Source organism: Nomascus leucogenys, chromosome 4, assembly GCF_006542625.1.
Source record: "Nomascus leucogenys isolate Asia chromosome 4, Asia_NLE_v1, whole genome shotgun sequence".
In the NCBI taxonomy this organism is placed as follows: domain Eukaryota; kingdom Metazoa; phylum Chordata; class Mammalia; order Primates; family Hylobatidae; genus Nomascus; species Nomascus leucogenys.
In genome coordinates this window covers 55,516,092-55,535,293 of record NC_044384.1, presented here as the reverse complement: position 1 = coordinate 55,535,293, position 19,202 = coordinate 55,516,092, and the positions used below count along the sequence as shown (strand labels likewise).

Genomic DNA, 19,202 nt, shown 5'->3' with positions numbered 1-19,202 from the left:
GATCTGACTCATGTTTAAAACTCTGTCAAAGTGTTAAAAAATTATAATATAGCCTGGGTGCGGTGGCTCGTGCCTGTAATCCCAGCACTTTGGGAGGCCGAGGTGGGCGGATCACCTTAGGTCAGGAGTTTGAGACCAGCCTGGCCAACATGGTGAAACCCCATCTCTACTAAAAATACAAAAATTAGCTGGGTTTGGTGGCAGGCACCTGTAATCCCAGCTACTCTGGAGACTGAGGCAGGAGAATCACTTGAACCTGAGAGGCGGAGTTGCAGTGAGCTGAGATCGCGCCATTGCACTCCAGCCTGGGGAACAAGAGCGAGACTTCGTCTCAAAAAAAAAAGAAAATAATAATAATAATATAACTGGGAAAATACGAACTTTGGCAGTTTCATGATTTTGATAAATTACTAGACTATTATTAATAGGATAATGCTATTGTGCTTATGTTTTTTAATAGCCCTATTGAGATACAAATTAACATACAATTTACTCACTTAAACTGCACAAATTCAATGGTTTTTATGGGTGCACAGAGTTGTGCAACTATCACATGCTTATGGTTTTTATGGGTGCACAGTGTTGTGCAACTATCACATGCTTGTGGTTTTTCTTAAAGGGTGTCCTTATTTTTTACTAATATACTGGACTACAGATGTTCCCCAACTTACAACAGTTCAACTTAATGGTTTTTCAACTATCAGCTCACCACAGCCTCGACCTCTTGGGCTCAAGTGATCCTCTCACCTCAGCCTCCCTGGTAGCTGAAACTGCAGTCACATGTCATCACACCTGGCTAATTTTTGTATTTTTTTGTAGGAATGGGGTTTCACAGGTTAGTCTCAAATTCCTAGGCTCAAGCGATCCGCCAGCCTCAGCATCCCAGAGTGCTGGGATTACAGGTGTGAGCTACTGTACCTGGCCTTAAGTGTATTTTCAACTTACAATGGTTCTGTGGGGACGTGGCCCCACAGTAAGTTGAGGAGCACTGGGTATGTACGAATAAAATGGCATGACAGGCCTTCTCTTTCCAGTTCTTCCCAGAATTGGTAAAAGCTGGGTTGAGAGGGTAAGAAAAGAAAAACAAATAAATTTTTTAAAAAGAAAAGGAAAGAGATGGCATGATATCTGGAATTGTTTCACAAGAATTCAGGGAGTAGGATATAGAGTGGCCATTATTGCTAAGTTCTGGAAGAGGGTGATGGGTACATCAATTAATTATGCTATTTGATTTCTGAAGCTTTGATAATTTCCATGATTTTTTTTAAAAAGGTCACTCTGGCTGCTGTGTGCAATATGGCTTGTAAACGTGGGCAAAAGAAATGCAGGGAGGCTAATTACAAAGAGATGGCAATAGTGCAGGTAAAGGATATTGATGGTTTGGACTAGAAAGTCAGTAGTAAAATGGAGATCATTTTTAATATAGAGAGAAATATGTGGCTTTTTTTTTTTGAGACAGAGTTTCCCTCTGTTGCCCACGCTGGAGTGCAGTGGCACCATCTCAACTCACTGCAAGCTCCGCCTCCCAGGTTCACGCTATTCTGCCTCAGCCTCCTGAGTAGCTGGGACTACAGACGCCCGCCATCACGCCTGGCTAATTTTTTGTATTTTTTTTTTTTTTTTTTTTTTTAGTAGAGATGAGGTTTCTCTGTGTTAGCCAGGATGGTCTCAATCTCCTGACCTCGTGATCCGCCCGCCTCGGCCTCCCAAAGTGTTGGGATTACAGGTGTGAGCCACCGTGCCCAGCCTTGTATGTGGCTTTAAGATTTATTTTGGAGGAAGATTTATAGAGCTGCTGATCGGGAACCTGGGGCTGGTGATACATTATTTCTTTAGTGGGGAAAAAACTTTTTAAAACATTAATCAAAAAATTAATACTCAGTTTAGTTTTTCTGCCTAGCACATAGGAAAATGTCTTATAAAGTTCTGCCGATTCTGTGTTATTTTCATTCTACCTACAGGGCACTTTGGAGAAATTATTTCTATAGGCAGAGAGAAAGACAACACTATGATTTCTTTCATAGAATTCTGTCCTAATACCAAAAATAAATTCTGAGCTCCTGCCAACTAGATGAAATTCCAGAAGAGAGACCTCATTTCTGGATTCGATGTTTAAAATGCCTGGCACACAGTAAGAATTCAATAAAATGCTTTTGAACTAAATGAAATAGCCTCCTAGATGGAATCTAGATGGCTTCCATGACCAGTTAAAAAATACACTACCTCTCTTACTAACCACAACAAAATAAAGTGAAAAACAGGAATGATGTAATATTTAAAAGTTTGCATGACACAGATTTGTCCCTTAATGGGAAAACTCAATAAAGATGCCAATTCTCCTTAAATTAATTTACACAGAATGTAATTTCAATTAAATCCCAATGAAGAGCCTCAGAAAAGTATTTTAAGTGCCTTCTGGAAGAATAAACAGATAAGGATGTCAAAGAAAATCCTTAAAAGTGGTAAGGGGAAATCTCACATATTAAAACATTATAATAATTAAAAGTGCAATACTATCTTAAAAACTTTTTTTTTAATGCGATACTGTCAAGAGAAGAGACAGATGAGTGAATGAAAAACAATAAAAAATACAAAAAGAGGCTGGGCACCACGGCTCATGCCTGTAATCCCAGCAGTTTGGGAGGCTGAGGTGGGTGGATCACTTGATGCCAGGAGTTCGAGACCAGCCTGGCCAACATGATGAAACCCCATTTCTAGTAAAAATACAAAAATTAGCCAGGTGCGGTGGCACATGCCTGTAGTCCCAGCTACTCAGGAGGCTGAGGTGGGAGCATTGCTTGAATCTCAGAGGTAGAGGTTGCAGTGAGCCAAGATCACACCACTGCACTCCATCCTGGGCGACAAAGACTCTGTCTATTTAAAAAAAAGAAAAGGAAAAGAAAGAAAGAGGCCAGGCGCGGTGGCTCATGCCTGTAATCCCAGCACTTTGGGAGGTCAAGGTGGGCGGATCACGAGGTCAAGAGATCGAGACCATCCTGGTCAACATGGTGAAACCCCATCTCTACTAAAAATACAAAAATTAGATGGACATGGTAGCACGCACCTGTAATCCCAGCCACTGGGGAGGCTGAGGCAGGAGAATCGCTTGAAGCCAGGAGGTGGACATTGCAGTGAGCCAAGATCGCGCCACTGCACTCCAGCCTGGGCGACAGAGCAAGACTTTGTCTCAAAAAAAAAAAAAAAAAAAGAAAGAAAGAAAGAAAAGGAATTCTTAGAATATATGAGAAAGGCATGACAAAATAATGGAAAAGGAAAGATTACTTGATAAAGGGTATAAAGGTAAGGGATTGACAAGTTGAGACTCCCACATCCTAACACACACTCTCACATTCACTTTCCTGCTCAAAGCCCTCCAACCACACTCACACACCACTAAGCTCCTGCTCACAGCCAACCATGCCCTGCAGGCCTGGGCCTCTGGCAGCTCTGATGCTATCCACTCTTCTCCAGCTTATCCTGCTCTGGGCACACTGGCAGCTTTCCTTTTCCTCAATGTGACACATGTTCTTCTACTCCAGAGCTTTGGCTTTCTGTTTTCCTTGAATGCTCTTCTGCCAGACATCCTCAGGGTTCACTCCTGTACTCAACTCAGCTGTGTGCTCAAAGTTGCTTAGAGAGCCCTTCCTTTACATCCCTTCTAAGATATCCCCCACCCTACCATCACTCTTTAACCCCTTCATCCTATTTTATTTTCCTGCACCTCACGGCCTGACAGCACATTTGCATTTATTTGTTGTCCATCTCCTCTCACCAGAATATGAGCTCAAGAGCATGGGGACTGTTGGGCTCTGTTCACTGTTGGGTCTCCAGCACCTAAGACAGTTATTGGCACACAGTGGAGGCGCGGCATTGCTGAATGAATGAATGTGATAAAACTGGGAGGAAACAGAATTAAACATTTGCCAAATCTCTACCTAAGCTCAGAAGTCTTAGAAGAAATCAAAGAGACAGATTAACCAATTTGATTAAAATTTTAAATACCCTTGCTTTTATTTTTTAATTTTAATTTTTTTCAGAGATGGGGTCTTGCTGTGTTGCCCAGCCCACAAACTCCTGGGCTCAAGTGATCCTCCTGCCTTGGCTTCCAAAGTGCTGGGATTACAGGCATGAGCCACCATAACCAGCCCTTGTTTTTTAAAAAAGAAAAAATAAGGACTAAGACATTTTCACTGTAAAAAAATAATACAGAATTGTTCTTATCACTAGACTTTTGAGTGAAAAAATTATGTTACATCCACATGAAGTACTTTCCATAAGGTGAGCCATGATGACTGTGCTTCTGGGGACAATGTGGAAAAGCTGTTGATGCTTCATAAAAGTGGGATTTTGATAGGCCAACTCTATTTACAACCTGTCAACTAAAATGAAGAGATACTTTCTGAGGTGTCTGCCAGTCCTCAACCATTTACCCCTCTGTCCCTATCCACATTCCCAGGAGGAGGCCCTGGCAGCCACCTCTGTACCATGTGTCCTGCCCCTAAAATCCCAAGTGACCACACTAGGCACAGACTACTGACACAAGCAGGTACTAACACATAATCTCCCACTGAAATGTAACACTGAGGTTGAGAGACTGTGGTCTCCTGAGTGGAGTCACGGGGCAGCCATCTTCCATTATGTATACTGGAAAACAAAAGAGCTGGTCCGCTAGAGGACATGATCAGACCACGCAGTGAGAGACAGACACACACAAGGCAGCCATCTTGGTTCCTAACAGTTTTCTGGTTCCCAGTTCCATCCCATCTGATGCCTAATGCCATTTCCCGCTTTGGAATAACATGATATGCCTGTATATTCGTCTGTGAGTAATGTATAACTTTTCTTTTGCTTATATTCTTGAGGTAGTATCTGTTACTTAAAACTTTTTAAAAAGATATGTTACTATGGAACATTAACAACTAAAACTAAAATATTAACAACTAAAAACTAAATCTTTAGACGTTTGGGTTAGAGATGATTACATACTTTTCTAGTGCTTTTGTTTTCCTCATTGCAACTGTAACAAGCATTAGTTCTACAATTTTTAAAAAATGTTCTAAAATAGGCCTGAAAATAGATCAGAAAGATGCCAAAGTAACTGTGGCTATGCTTGGGTAATTTTTTTTTTTCTATTTTTGAAGATTTCTATAATGCAAACATCGCTCTTATGGTTTTTCTTTTCCTTTTTTTTTTTTTTTTTTGGAAACAGTCTTGCTCTGTCACCCACGCTGGAGTACAGTGGAACAATCTTGGCTCACTTCAAACTCCACCTCCCAGGTTCAAGTGATTCTCCTGCCACAGCCTCCTAAGTAACTGGGATTACAGGCACGCTCCACCATGCCCGGCTGATTTTGTATTTTTAGCAAACACAAGGTTTTACTATGTTGGCCTTGAACTCCTGACCTCAAGTGATCCGCCTGCCAAAGTGCTGGGATAACAGGAGTGAGCCACCGCGCCCAGCCTTTGATTGATTGATTGATTTTTTTTTTTTTTAAGAGGGAGTCTCACTCTGTCACCCAGGCTGGAGTGCAGTGGCATGATCTTGGCTCACTGCAAGCGATTCTCCTGCCTCAGCCTCCCAAGTAGCTGGAAGTACAAGCACCTGCCACTACACCTGGCTAATTTTTATTTTATTTTTTTAGTAGAGACAGGGTTTCATCATGTTGGTCAGGCTGGTCTCGAACTCCTGACCTCAAATGATCCACCCGCCTCAGCTTCCCAAAGTACTGTGATTATAGGCTTGAGCCACCGCGCCTGGCCTGATTTTTTAAAATTATTCTCTTTCAGAAGATGCCATTCTGACTTTTGTCAAAAACAACTTAATAGCTTTAATAGGAATGTTCAACTTTGGTTACTAATATAAACTATAGAGTAAATATACATTTGAATACCAATAGTAACTTTTCAATATTTACAAGGGAAGTTTTTTTTTCCATTTAGGCTGGTATTTGTATGGAACTATATTAATTCTTATTTCATTTGGACGCTTCTGAATCTACATTTTTGAAGGAAAAATCATAAAACACCACACAGAAAAACTGCTCAAGTCTTTGGCAAACTGGTAAAGACACTAGAAATCACACTTTTTCTTTTTTTTTTTTTTTTTTTTTTTTGAGATGGAGTCTCTGTCATCCAGGCTGGAGTGCAGTGGCGCGATCTTGGCTCACTGCAACCTTCACCTCCCGGGTTCAAGCAATTCTTCTGCCTCAGCCTCCTGAGTAGCTGGGACTACCAGGTATGTGCCACCATGCCCGGCTAATTTTTTTTATTTTTTATTTTTTTTATTTTTTAGTAGAGACAGGGTTTCATCATGTTAGCCAGGATGGTCTCGGTCTCCTGACCTCGTGATCCACCTGCCTCGGCCTCCCAAAGTGCTGGGATTACAGGTGTGAGCCACCGCACCCAGCCAAAATCTCACTTTGACGTCAATTTTTGCTTTTGTAACTCTTCGTTTATCCTTTTCCATTGACTGTCTTCACACCTCAGTCGAAAATTAAATCACCATACTTACATGGGTTGATTTCTGCATTCTATCCTGCTCCATGAACCTGTATCTGTCTTAGGGATACAGGGAAAGGCTCTCTGGGGAAGCAGAGTTTATGCTAGCTCTTAAAGCAAGACTAGGGTTTACCAGATGGACAAGAAAGACAAGAGCACTTCTGGCAGAGAGAATAGTATGTGCAAGGTGAGGACAGCACAGTGAACCAGAGAGCCTCCGGGATAGCTTGTTATGTGTAGAGCTGCACTGTCCAATATGGTGGACAGTAATCACATACGGCTACCCAGTGCTTCAAATGTGGCTAGTCCACACTGAGATGTGCTGTAAGTGCAGAAATACACACCAGGTTTCAAAGACTTAGTATCAGAAAAGGAATATGAGATCTCACTGATAATTATTGTTTACCAATTATATGTTGAAATGGCATTTTGGATATATTACTTGAAGTAAAACACATAATTACAGTTAATTTCACCTCTTTTTTCACTTTTAACATGGCTACTAGAAACTTAAAATTACATATGTGACTCCCATCATATTTCTGTTAGACAGTGAGAGTCTAGAGCATAACAGCCAGTCAAGCAGGGGATCTCTAACCAATTTTCTTTCCCCTTTCCACTCCTATACATGTCAATAAAGCTCAGGTCCTAGCCAGACATAGTGGCATGCATCTGTGGTCCCAGCCACTTAGGAGGCTGAGGCAAAAGGGCCACTTGAGCTCAGAGTTTGAGGCTGCAGTGAGCAAAGATGGCACCACTGCACTCCAGCCTGAGCAAAAGGGTGAGACCCCATCTCTAAGGAGAAAATTTTTAAAAGACATTGGGCACAGTGGCTCCCACCTGTAATCCTAGCACTTTGGGAGGCTGAGGCGTGTGGGTCACCTGAGGTCAGGAATTCGAGACCAGCCTGGCCAACATGGCAAAACCCCATCTCTACTAAAAATACAAAAATTAGCCGGGTATGGTGGCGCATGCCTGTAATCCTCAGGAGGCTGAAGCAGGAGAATCACTTGAACCCAGGAGGCGGAGGTTGCAGTGAGTCGCGATCGTGCCACTGCACTCCAGCCTGGGTGACAGAGTGAAACTCTGTCAAAAAAAAAAAAAAAAAAAAGAACAGTATGTCCTGCTAGCTTTATGTAATACAAATCCAGTCACTGAGTTGTCCATGCATATAACGTACCAGTTAATTCTAATTACATATAAAATATATATTAACTGAATATATAAAATTGAACATAGGTACATTGGCCTTGCAATGAAGGCTAATGATTTATGACTATAGCATATAGCTAATATTCACCTTTGCTTCCACAAATATCTTTGTATAAAAAAAGTCTCTAAACTTCAAAACTCAAATTCACCAAGGAAAGCAACTTCTAAATCTTACTATGGTAAGCTCATTTTTTAGACCGTTATTCTACATAAGGCACTTGATTTGACAGCTCTTATAATAACATTATAAATTTTAAATTGAATCTGTTTTTTTTTATCTTAAACTGTTGTGATGGCAAAACTATTTTCCTCAAAGCTGATTGGTTATGTGGGTCTACAACAGTACTTAAATGTAACCTGGTTACACCAAGCTTAAGGCACCTTTTTATCCTGAGGCTTTTTGATACTGAATATGATATCTGCTTGAAGAATTTTTGTTTTATTATTAAGAAATAAATGTGTCTTGCTCCTTGAAAACAAAAAGTTCAGGTCCTAATCACCTCTCACCCAAGACCATTTCAATGGCCCTACTGTACAAGTGTAACCTGCATTTTGGGATGACCTCCGACTGCTCCCCTGGATGTGCCCTTGGATGCAGCAAACTGGGGATTTCACCTATACCTGATTTGCATTTTTCACCTTAACCTTTTCTGATAATCTTCCCTCTGCTCAGAATACCCTTTCCCAAACTCCTGCTTATCAAAATCTTACTAGATTATAATGGTATTGTTATTAACTACCATTATTATCAAGACAAAAAGGCTCCAGATAAAAAGACAATAATGGTAATGAAGGTACAAAGTAAAGTATTTAGAGATAAAAACTTTTTTTTTGAGACAGTTTTGCTCTTGTTGCCCAGGCTGGAGTGCAGTGGCACAATCTCGGCTCACTGCAACCTCTGCCTCCCGGGTTCAAGCGATTCTCCTGCCTCAGCCTCCTGAGTAGCTGGGACTACAGGCACGTGCCACCACTTGAACTCCTGACCTCAGGTGATCCACCCACCTCGGCCTCCCAAAGTGCTGGGATTACAGGCGTGAGCCACGGTGCCCAGCCCCTAGAAATGAAAACATTTTTTAAATCCTAGTAGGGCTTCAGGATCTGTATCAAGTACCTATTCCTTTATGAAACTATTTCTTTTTTTTTTGAGACAGAGTCTCACTCTGTTGCCAGGCTGGAGTGCAATGGTGTGATCTCGCCTCACTGCAACCTCCACCTCCTGGGTTCAAGCAATTCTCCTGCCTCAGCCTCCCCAGTAGCTGGGACTACAGGTGCATGCCACCACGCCTGGCTAATTTTTGTATTTTTAGTAGAGACGGGGTTTCACCATGTTGACCAGGATGGTCTCAATCTCTTGACCTTGTGATCCACCAGCCTCGGCCTCTCAAAGTGCTGGGATTACAGGCTTGAGTCACCGCGCCCGGCCTGTGAAACTATTTCTAATGACTCCAAACCTTCAACAAACAGGCAGCCCTTCCCAGGTGTTATGTGCTATGCATTACTCTAGGTGCTGGGTGAACCAGACAATGAAGTATGAGGCCTGCCCTTAGGAGTTCAGTCTCATGGGAGACAGCATCATAAGCCAACAAATACCATGAGGTGTGATTTAGGCTCTGATGGAGGTGAACACAGGGTCCTGTGGGACCCCTGATGAGGCCTAACCCAGGCTGGTAGCAGGCAGCAGGAAGCATCCTAAAAAGTGATGTGAAAAGGCCCTGATGGCATGTTCCTCTTTTAAATACCCAAGACACCTTTTACAACTTCTTTTCTGGCTTCTGATTCTGTCTTTCAAATTGTCACACATGTACAGTCAATCCTCATTATTAACATATTCCATATTTGCCTACTGCTAAAATTCACTTGTAACCCCAAGGTCAATATTCATTGTAGTTTCTCAGTCATTCACAAACAGGCCCAGAGTGGTGAAAAATGTGGGTTGCCCAGTGCTCATTTTCCAGCTGAGGTAGAAGAAGGTGATGCCTGGCCTTCTTGTTTCATTCTAGAAGCTCTCCTACTATAAATAAATGTCCTCGTCATGGTCTATTTAGGGTCACACTTTCCACCTTTTGTATTTTTTGTTGGTGACTTTGCTGTTTAAAATGGCCCCAAGCGGCCAGGCATGGTGGCTTACAACTGTAATCCCAGCACTTTGGGAGGCCGAGGTGGGCAGATCATTTGAGGTCAGGAGTTCGAGACCAGCCTGGCCAACATGGTGAAACCCCATCTCTACTAAAAATACAAAAAAATCAGCCAGACATGGTGCACTACAGGTGCATGCCTGCAGTTCCAGCTACTTGGGAGGCTGAGGCAGGAGAATCACTTGAACCCAGGAGGAGGAGGTTGCAGTGAGCTGAGATGGCACCACTGCACTCCAGACTGGGCAACAGGGACAGACTCTGTCTCAAAAAAACAACAAAAAAAAAACAAGGCCCCTAGCATTGTGCTGTAGTGCTGTCTAATGTACCTCAGTGGAAAAGGCTGTGATGTGCCTTCTGAAGAAAACTTTACTCAAGCGTGAGCTATGATGCTGTTGGCTATGAGTTCAATGTGAATGAGTCAACAATATGTATTAAATAGAAACAGCAAAAAAAAAAAAAAAGGTTTCATAATGATCAATTCATGAAAATGCTGTGACCCAAGGCTTGCAGGAACCTAATCCTGTATTTTCCCCTAGGAACAATAGTTCAGTGTTCTCTAATTCAGTGCTAGTGGCAACTTTATAGAATACAGCTACTGCAAATAACAAGAATCAACTGCACTTATCTTTTCCTTGAGGGTAGGATCTACCTTTGTCATCATTTTTTCTTTTGTGTGAATGCCTTGGCTCCAAAATTAAATAGAAACTATACAGTTTGACAAAGGCTGGATACTGAAACAAAACAATTTTATATGGTATTGACTTCATTTTATAGTTTCAAAATGGCCAACGATGGTTTTCACCAACATGCTTACCATTTTTGTTCTTCAGATTAGGGTCTGCTCCACTTCTTAGAAGCTTTAAGGCACATTGTTTATGGGCCCGGTAAGCTGCACAATGCAAGGGTGTATTTCCTAACTGATCCGAACAGTTAACATCAGGAGGATTGGGCCTGTTGAGCTAACAATCAAAAAAATGCAATGCAGAATTATATATCAAAAATAGACTTTCTCTCATAATTCACAGGAGGGTGCATCAGCAGAGCCTGAAGAATAGCCAAGCTCCTTGGCATCTAGGCTGTTAGTGGTTTCTTGCTCACTAAAGCAGCCAACCCTGCCACTTCCATGCTTATTCTCAGATGCCCTGAGATAGCTCTCAGGCCTGTGTCCGGGTCTCACACTCCTCTGACAACAGACACTCTGCACTGTGCCAGGGCCATCTCACACACCTCAGACACTAAGATTTCACAATGATTTACTGGCCCCTACCAGCCTTGCAATTCATACTTGTGACAGCAGAATTACAAATCAGTCTGCCAGTCTTTCAGAAGAGTTAAAACCATAAATGTTAAATGTGTAAATGTCAAGGTTCTACTGAATTTGTTGTTCCTAACTTATTGCTTTAGAAGCTTCTTTATATAGACTCCATTTCACAAAATTTAAAAACTGCTTTGGGCGCTATACTTAGAAACCAAAGAGGCCCTTTCAAATGAGCTGAAATAACTTTAAAGCAAATGGCAGTGCTTCAGTCATGAATTCAGAACAAATTTAGTTTCATGTTTAATGAGAGTGTGCAGGAATGGAAGCTCGAAAGTAGGTCTTCTAAGAGGCGGGGGGGAACAGGCAAACCTTTCAGTCTAATGTGGTATAAGTATTCCAAAATACTGTCCCTTCTTTGCATAGTACCTTCCAGAAGTGTAGCATACCTCCCAGAAACTACTGCTGATCAAAACTAGAAAAACTTATTCCTTTATAGGGTCCTATTTATTATGTTTCAATTGGCTTAATCACAAAATATACGTAATATATATATAAGTTGTCCTTACGTTAACTATTTACCATGAAAAATCAGATTCTTATCCATCAGGTTTTCAGGGGGATTAGGGTGGGTGTAAATCAGAAATTCAGAAAAATATCACCATTTAAAATGTGTCCTGCTTAAACTATCACCATGCTGAGTGTTTTTAGATATTAAGAACTTTGGTTCTCCTATTATGATCTCTGGAGTTCTTGGTTCCACAATTCAACTAAATTATGTACTTAACATTAAGTAAAAATTTTCCTGAAGTGTAAAGAAAGACTGCTTTTTGTCTTTTGGGGTTTTTGTGTTTGTTTTACCAGAGCTGTGAGTTCTGTTGTTTTGCCTTCTCTTGCTGCTGCTAAAAGTAATTCTTCAAGCTTTCTTTGTTGAGTCCTTTCTACAGCTGCAAAAGAAAAATACTTATTATCCACTGCTAGTCAGGATCCAATTACAAATTCATTATAAAGAATAAAGTGATCATGATGAGAAAAACCAAAATGTTTTGGATTATAATTCAAACGTAGTTAAAATTTATTGTTATTACCTTACAATTCAGATTACAGAGTTCTATTTATTTCAGGTTTGGATGAATTCAGGTTTTCAGAAGTCTTTAAGCATTTCACTCACTAACAATAACCATCAAAACTAATTATGGATTACTTTTATGTACTGAAATACTATTACATATTTGCCTTGGAAAGGTAGATAAGTGGAGTTCATACCTTCTAGAACCTCAGAATGTGAAAAATAACAATAAGAAATAGCACTGATAGAAAGACATACATGTCATATAAATATATGCAGACATATCAATTTATTTATAAATTGCCACATAAAAATATAAAATTTATGTATGTATGTATATATGTTGAGGTCATCTGTCCATAACTTTAGCCAGGATGACCTGAAAAACCTTTTATAGTTCCTCCTTTGCAGCCTCTGCACAGGACACTGTAGATGTATATTTAGTGGGATCACCAAGCCTGTCACCCTGTCACCCAGGCCGGAGTGCAGTGGCACAGTCATAGCTCATTGCAGCTTCAAATTCCTGGGCTCATGCGATTCTCTTGCCTCAGCCTCCAAAGTAGCTAGGACCACAGGTGTGCACCACCACACCAGGTGAATATTTTTATTTTTTGTAGAGACGGGGGTCTTACTATGTTGCCCAGGCTGGTCTCAAACTCCTGGCCTCAAGCAATCTTCCTGCATTGACTTTTCAAAGCACTGAGATTATAGGCATGAGCCACCTTGCCTATTTTTATATCTTTAACAAATACTTTAGCACTTACTACATGCCAAGTGCTATTCAAAGCTCCTTAAAAATACTAACTCATTAAATCCTCATTAACTACTCTGAGGTAGGTGTTGTTATTATATTGATTTTTACAGACAAAGGAACTGAGGCACCAAGAGGTTATGGAATTTAACCAAGGTCACACAACCAGAAGTGGAGGAGCTGGGATTTGAACTCAAGCAGGCTAGTTCCAGAGTCCATGCTCTTATCACTATGCTTCCTCTGAAGTCATACTTACAGGAAAAGAGCAACTGGTAATCTGATTTGTGTAAGAGAATGGAATATGTAAGTAAGATCTAATTTCTGCTAGATCTGAATTCTATTTTGGTTTATAGAAAGGAAGCAGTTTCAGAGAAAGGCTTGGTGATCCCACTAAATATACGTCTACAATGTCCTGTGCAGAGGCTGCAAAGGAGGAACTATAAAAGGTTTTTCAGGTTATCCTGGCTAAAGTCAAGTCATGGACAGAGAAGCAGGTTGAGGAGCCAGGTGACTGGGGAAACAGATGAACATCTGTTAATAGTAATCATTATGTGCTAAATGCTGTTTAAGACTCTACACGTACCATTGCATTTAAACTACAGGGAGCACATATACTGAATCCAGGAACTGCTGAAACTAGTTTACCTTTGTCTTAAGAAATGACTAACATTGCTATATACCATCATCTTCTTTTCCCACATTTTTATTTCCACACCCAGACTCTACTTCAGAAGACAGCCAAGCCTCTCTGTAGACTGTCCATGGCTTCTGCTGCTGGGACGCACTATTTTCAATCTTTCCTCCCACTGGTTCTATGGCTGCTGAACTAGGAACTCTTTGAGAACAATATTTCCTATACCTCTCGTACATCCCTCCCCCACTGCATGTATCACCCTGACCTGTAATTTATCCCCTCTGTCATTCTTGAAGCCAGGTACTAGTTCTTTTTTGTTTGTTTTTTTGTTTTTTGAGACAGAGTCTCGCTCTGTCGCCGAGGTTGGAGTGCAATGGCGCGATCCAGTTGCACTGAAACCTCCGCCTGCCGGGTTCACGCCATTCTCTTCCCTCAGCCTCCCAAGTAGCTGGGACTACAGGTGCCTGCCACCACACCCGGCTAATTTGTTTTTGTATTTTTAGTAGAGACTGGGTTTTACCATGTTAGCCAGGATGGTCTCAATCTCCTGACCTCATGATCTGCCTGCCTTGGCCTCCCAAAGTGCTGGGATTACAGGCGTGAGCCACCACGCCCGGCCAGGTACTTGTTCTTATCTGTCTGTGTAACCAAGTCATTTATGACAGTGTCTGGCACAGTGCATAGTTGGTCAATAAATATGTGTTGAATATTCAAATAATGCTTAATTTTTGTCCCAGGTTTTAGGGAAGGAAAATAAAAGATACCCTTGTTTCTTTCTAGGTTGTCTAGGCTCATAAATGAAGGAAAATGGTCAGGAATTTGGAGTTGAAAATACTATATATGTTCTTAGATTATGTTCCTGTCCTGTATTCTTTCAGGACACTGAAATAAAACTGCTGATTACATCAGTGAAAATCAAATATTCTAGTCTGGGTGGTCAGGCTTCTAGAATGCTCGCAGTGTTCTGCTTGTTGATGTGGGTGCTGTTTACAGAGATGTGTTCTACAGAAATCGTTCTAAAGGAGCTATACTTTCATGATGTGAACTTTTCTGCATATACTTTATCTCTCAATAAATATTCTTAAAGCAAATGCTACAAATCCAAAAAATATTTGTCCCATAAGATTTAAATTTAGTATCACTCTAAACTGTCTTTCTTTTCCATCAGAATCAAGTAAGTGAGGATCTTAGAGGTCACAAAGTCTACCTCTGTCCCGACTGATGCTTACATACATGCAGAGAATAGGCTGAATAGTAGTACACTTGAAATGCAGGAGAGCACCTGGAAAATATATTTCATTCATGATAGCAAATCATTACTTTGCAACCACTAGAGTAATCAATGATTAGGACAAATATTATCCATGAGTGCTAAAACCACTGAGTAGAATTTTATTGGTAAATGGGGTATTTACATTGTCTCAGTTTTTCTCCCTGCAGGTCATTTATTAATTACAAAGGGAAGAGATGCCTTTACAGTGGACCACAAAGTGATCAGAGTTAACATCACTAATAATGAAACAAAGTGACATTATGTGCCTCCTAATAGGATGCACTGGCATGGGAAAGAAACTCACCTACATAATGCTTCTGACAGAAATACATATCCTGAATCTAATCACAAGAGAAAAAGCAAAATCAAGGGCCATTCTACAAATAATCCCACAACCGCTTTCCTCTTCAAAAAGGTCAATGTCGGCCAGGTGGCAAGGCTCACGCCTGTTAACCCCAATACTCTAGGAGGCCAAATTAAGAGAATCACTTGAGGCCAGGAGCTCCAGACCAGCCTGGGCAATATATTGAGGCCTTTTCTCTATAAAAATAAAGTAATACATAACAAACATAACATACATAACATAACATACATAACATAACATACATAACATAAAGCCAGGCATGGTGGTACATGCCTATAGTCCTAACTACTTGGGAGGCTGAAGCAGGAGAGTGGCTTGAGCCCATGAATGCAAGGCTTCAGTGAGCTATGATCACACCACTGCACTCCAGCCTGGGTGACAGAGTGAAACTCTGTCTCAAAAAAAAAAAAAAAGTCAGTATCAAGAAAAGGGCTGAGGAATTGTTTCAGATAAAAGAAAATGAAAGAGATGATGTCACAATTAAATGCAATGTGGGTTTCTGGATTAGATCCTCGAATCTAATCTAGGATTGGAGGGGAAAATGCTACAAAGGACATTATTTGGATAACTGGCTGAATCTGAATATAGAAATATATAATATTATGTTAATGTTAATTTTCCTGAAATCGAGCACTATATTGTGATTATGTAAGAAAATAATCCTTGTTCTTAAGAGATACTGAAGTATTTCGGGGTGAAGTATCACTATGTTTGCAAATTACTCTCAAATAGTTCAACAAAAAAATTAAAAGTAAATAAATAACATAAAATATGTAACAGTCTCAACCAGATATGGCAAAATGTTAATAATCGGTGAATTTGAGTGAAGGACATACAAATGTTTACTGCAGTATTCTTGAAACTTTCCCATAAATTAGAAATTTTCCTTTTTTTCTTTTTTTTTTTTTTGAGACACAGTCTCACTGTTGGCCAGGTGGGAGTGCAGTGGCGCAATCTCGGCTCACTGCAACCTCTGCCTCTTGGGTTCAAGTGATTCTCCTGCCTCAGCTTCCTGAGTAGCTGGGACTACAGGCACGTGCCACCATGCCTGGCTAATTTTTTTTTGTATTTTTAGTAGAGATGGGGTTTCACCGTGTTAGCCAGGATGGTCTCGATCTCCTGACCTTGTGATCCGCCCACCTTGGCCTCCCAAAGTGCTGGGATTACAGGCGTGAGCTACCATGCCTGGCCGAAATTTTTCAAAATAAAAAGACAAGATGTAGAAGAAGGCAGCATTAGTAATAGTGCCTAACAATAGTCTATCCTTTGCTGAATACCTCCCACCATGTATCTTTCAAGGCAATCCAAGTCATTTTTTCTATATATTGGACCCAAAGATAAACTCCCTGCTACTCCATCAACTGGGCAATCAAACAGCCCTGGTTTGGCCACAAATAAGATCATCCCTTCTCCCAAGTAACAGCTCTCAGGTACTTGAGTATAATTTCATTGTGCCTGCCTATGTCTTTCTTTCCAGGGTAAAACATTTCCTGTCTCTCCATGCATTATCCTATGACATAGTTTCTTTTCTGTTTGTTTTTTTGAGACAGAGTCTCACTCTGTCGCCCAGGCTGGACCACAGTGGCACAATCTCAGCTCACTGCAACCTCCGCCTCCTGGGTTCAAGCAATTCTCCTGGCTCACCCTCCTGAGTAGCTGGGACTACAGCTGCCTGCCACCACGCCCAGCTAATTTTTGTATTTTTAGTAGAGACGGGGTTTCACCATCTTGGCCAGGGTGGTCTTGAACTCATGACCTCGTGATCCACCCGCCTCAGCCTCCCAAAGTGCTGGGATTACAGATGTGAGCCACTGCACCTCGCCCTTCCAGGCTAGAGTGCAGTGGTGCGATCAGCTCACTGCAACTTGCACCTCCCGGGTTCAAGTGATTCTTCTGCCTCAGCCTCCCAAGTCGCTGGGATTACAGGTGTCCACCACTACGCCCAGCTAATTTTTGTATTTTTAGTAGAGATGAGGTTTCACCATGTTGGGCAGGCTGGTCTCAAACTTCTGACCTCAAGTGATCTGCCCACCTCAGCCTCCCAAAGTGCTGGGATTACAGGCATGAGCCACTGTGCCTGGGCCCTATGACACGGTTTCTGATCCATTTATGGTCTTATGGTCTACTTATAGTGGGTTACTCAAGGTACTTCCAGTAGTCTGCCAATGATCCATTTAACACTCTATCCACAAATGATATTATATGTGGGTAAGGTGCTCTCATTAGAGCAGAATCACTCTATTCAGTCTCTACTTCTATTTCCCAAGCTAAGACCACATCAGCCGACAAATCATATTACCTGTAAAGTCAACTAAGCCCTTTTCCTTGTGCAGTTTGAGTTTTGAAATGTCTTGGAGCGTGTCTTTACAATTGCCCTTATTAAATGTCAACTTGTTAGACTAACCTAACATTCCAGTCTGTCAGGAAAACCTCAGTTCTGGGTTCTCTTCTTGTTATAATTAAAATGACAGGACATAATTAAAGACAGTACCTCATCCTCCCTATTCGGTCACAAATTATTAAAGGGCAGGAACCACAGCTAATATGTTCTACATGTTACTAAATTGATGTAACACAGTGTCTGATAGAAGACGTTATGTGTTAATTTGCTTGTTCATTGATAAGGAGAGGGTTCATTTTGAGTGCAGAAACAAGACACTGACCTTAAGAAGTCTGACAAGTAGACTTTGTGTTGTTTTTTAAACTATAGAACGAGTGAGAAGATTTTAGCTCTCAAGACTAATTGGGGTAATAAACAGCAGGATCTTGGTTTTTACATAAATAAAAATATTGAAAATTTAAATTAAGAAATCAACATCCTTTAAGTACAAAATTATATTGCCTTTCTCCGAATTCCAAAGGAAAGAAAGGGTATGTGTGAAATTGCAACTCTAATTCAATATCTTTACTCATTAAGTAGAAAATTAAAGATCTTCTCTTCTCAACATTAGAAATACTACTAAAAAATAATTATAGGAAAGCCCTGGCTGTTCAAAGAAAGATCCTACTGTATGAGGGTGTCCAAATGTAAGCATCGAAATGTTTTTGTTTTAAACTGCTTTAGAGAAAGTCCTGAGTTATTGCAGACTCATGTTTTCTTAAATGCAAATTAGTCTTTGACATTCATAACAATGAAGCTCAGCCATCAAGAAATTACTGCTGCCTGCTATACTGCAATGAAGTCCTCAAGAAAACTGAGAAGGCCAGGCACAGTGGCTCACACCTGTAATCCTAGTACTTTGGGAGGCTGAGATGAGAGGATCACTTGAGACCAGGAGTTCAAGACCAGCCTGCGCAACATAGTGAGACCTCATCTCAATAAATAAATAAATAGCGAGCCAGGCGCGGTGGCTCAGGCCTGCAATCCCAGCACTTTGGGAGGCCAAGGCAGGTGGATCACCTGAGGTCAGGAGTTCAAGACCAGCCTGACCAACACGGTGAAATCCCGTCTCTACTAAAAATACAAAAACTTAGCTGGACATGGTGATGCGTGCCTGTAATCCCAGTTACTTGGGAGGCTGAGGCAGGAGAATCGCTTGAACCCAAGAGGCGGAGGTTGCAGTGAGCCAAGATCACGCCACTGCACTCCAGCCTGGGCAAAAAGAAAACTGAGGCAGCCAGAGCTATCTTCCCAACATCAAGTGACTCCCAAAAGCAACACCTCTTACAGTTTGCACTGCCACCTCTTACTGTCCTGCACTTCTGTATCCCTTCATTGTCATTTCATCAGCCTTTTAGCCACATTCCCCCATGTCTCTAATTTTCTACTTTTAATTTTGTTGAGTATTTGAAAAACAGATTTTTTTTTGAGACCCAAAATACAAATATTTTGGCGGGGAGTGTCTCGCTCTGTTGCCTGGACCAAAGTACAGTAGCACAATCAGGGTTCATTGCAGCCTCAAACTCCTAGGCTCAAACGACCCTCCTGCCTCAGCCTCCCAAGTAGCTGAGACTACAGGTGCACACCATTATATCCACCTAATTTTTAATTTTTTAATTTTTTATTTTTTG

The 19,202-nt window shown here is 41.1% G+C and overlaps 1 protein-coding gene across 1 annotated transcript in view; it reads right to left on the bottom strand.

Moving 5' to 3' along the window:
* The window catches only part of OSBPL1A (oxysterol binding protein like 1A), a 239,526-nt gene that overhangs the window by 161,041 nt on the left and 59,283 nt on the right, over positions 1-19,202 (bottom strand). Inside the window, exons 6-7 of the mRNA XM_012506331.2 lie at positions 11,962-12,047; positions 10,660-10,804 (exon numbers count right to left, since the gene is read on the bottom strand). Of these exons, the coding sequence (XP_012361785.2) occupies positions 10,660-10,804; positions 11,962-12,047 (231 nt within the window). The remainder of the gene's footprint in view (positions 1-10,659; positions 10,805-11,961; positions 12,048-19,202) is intronic.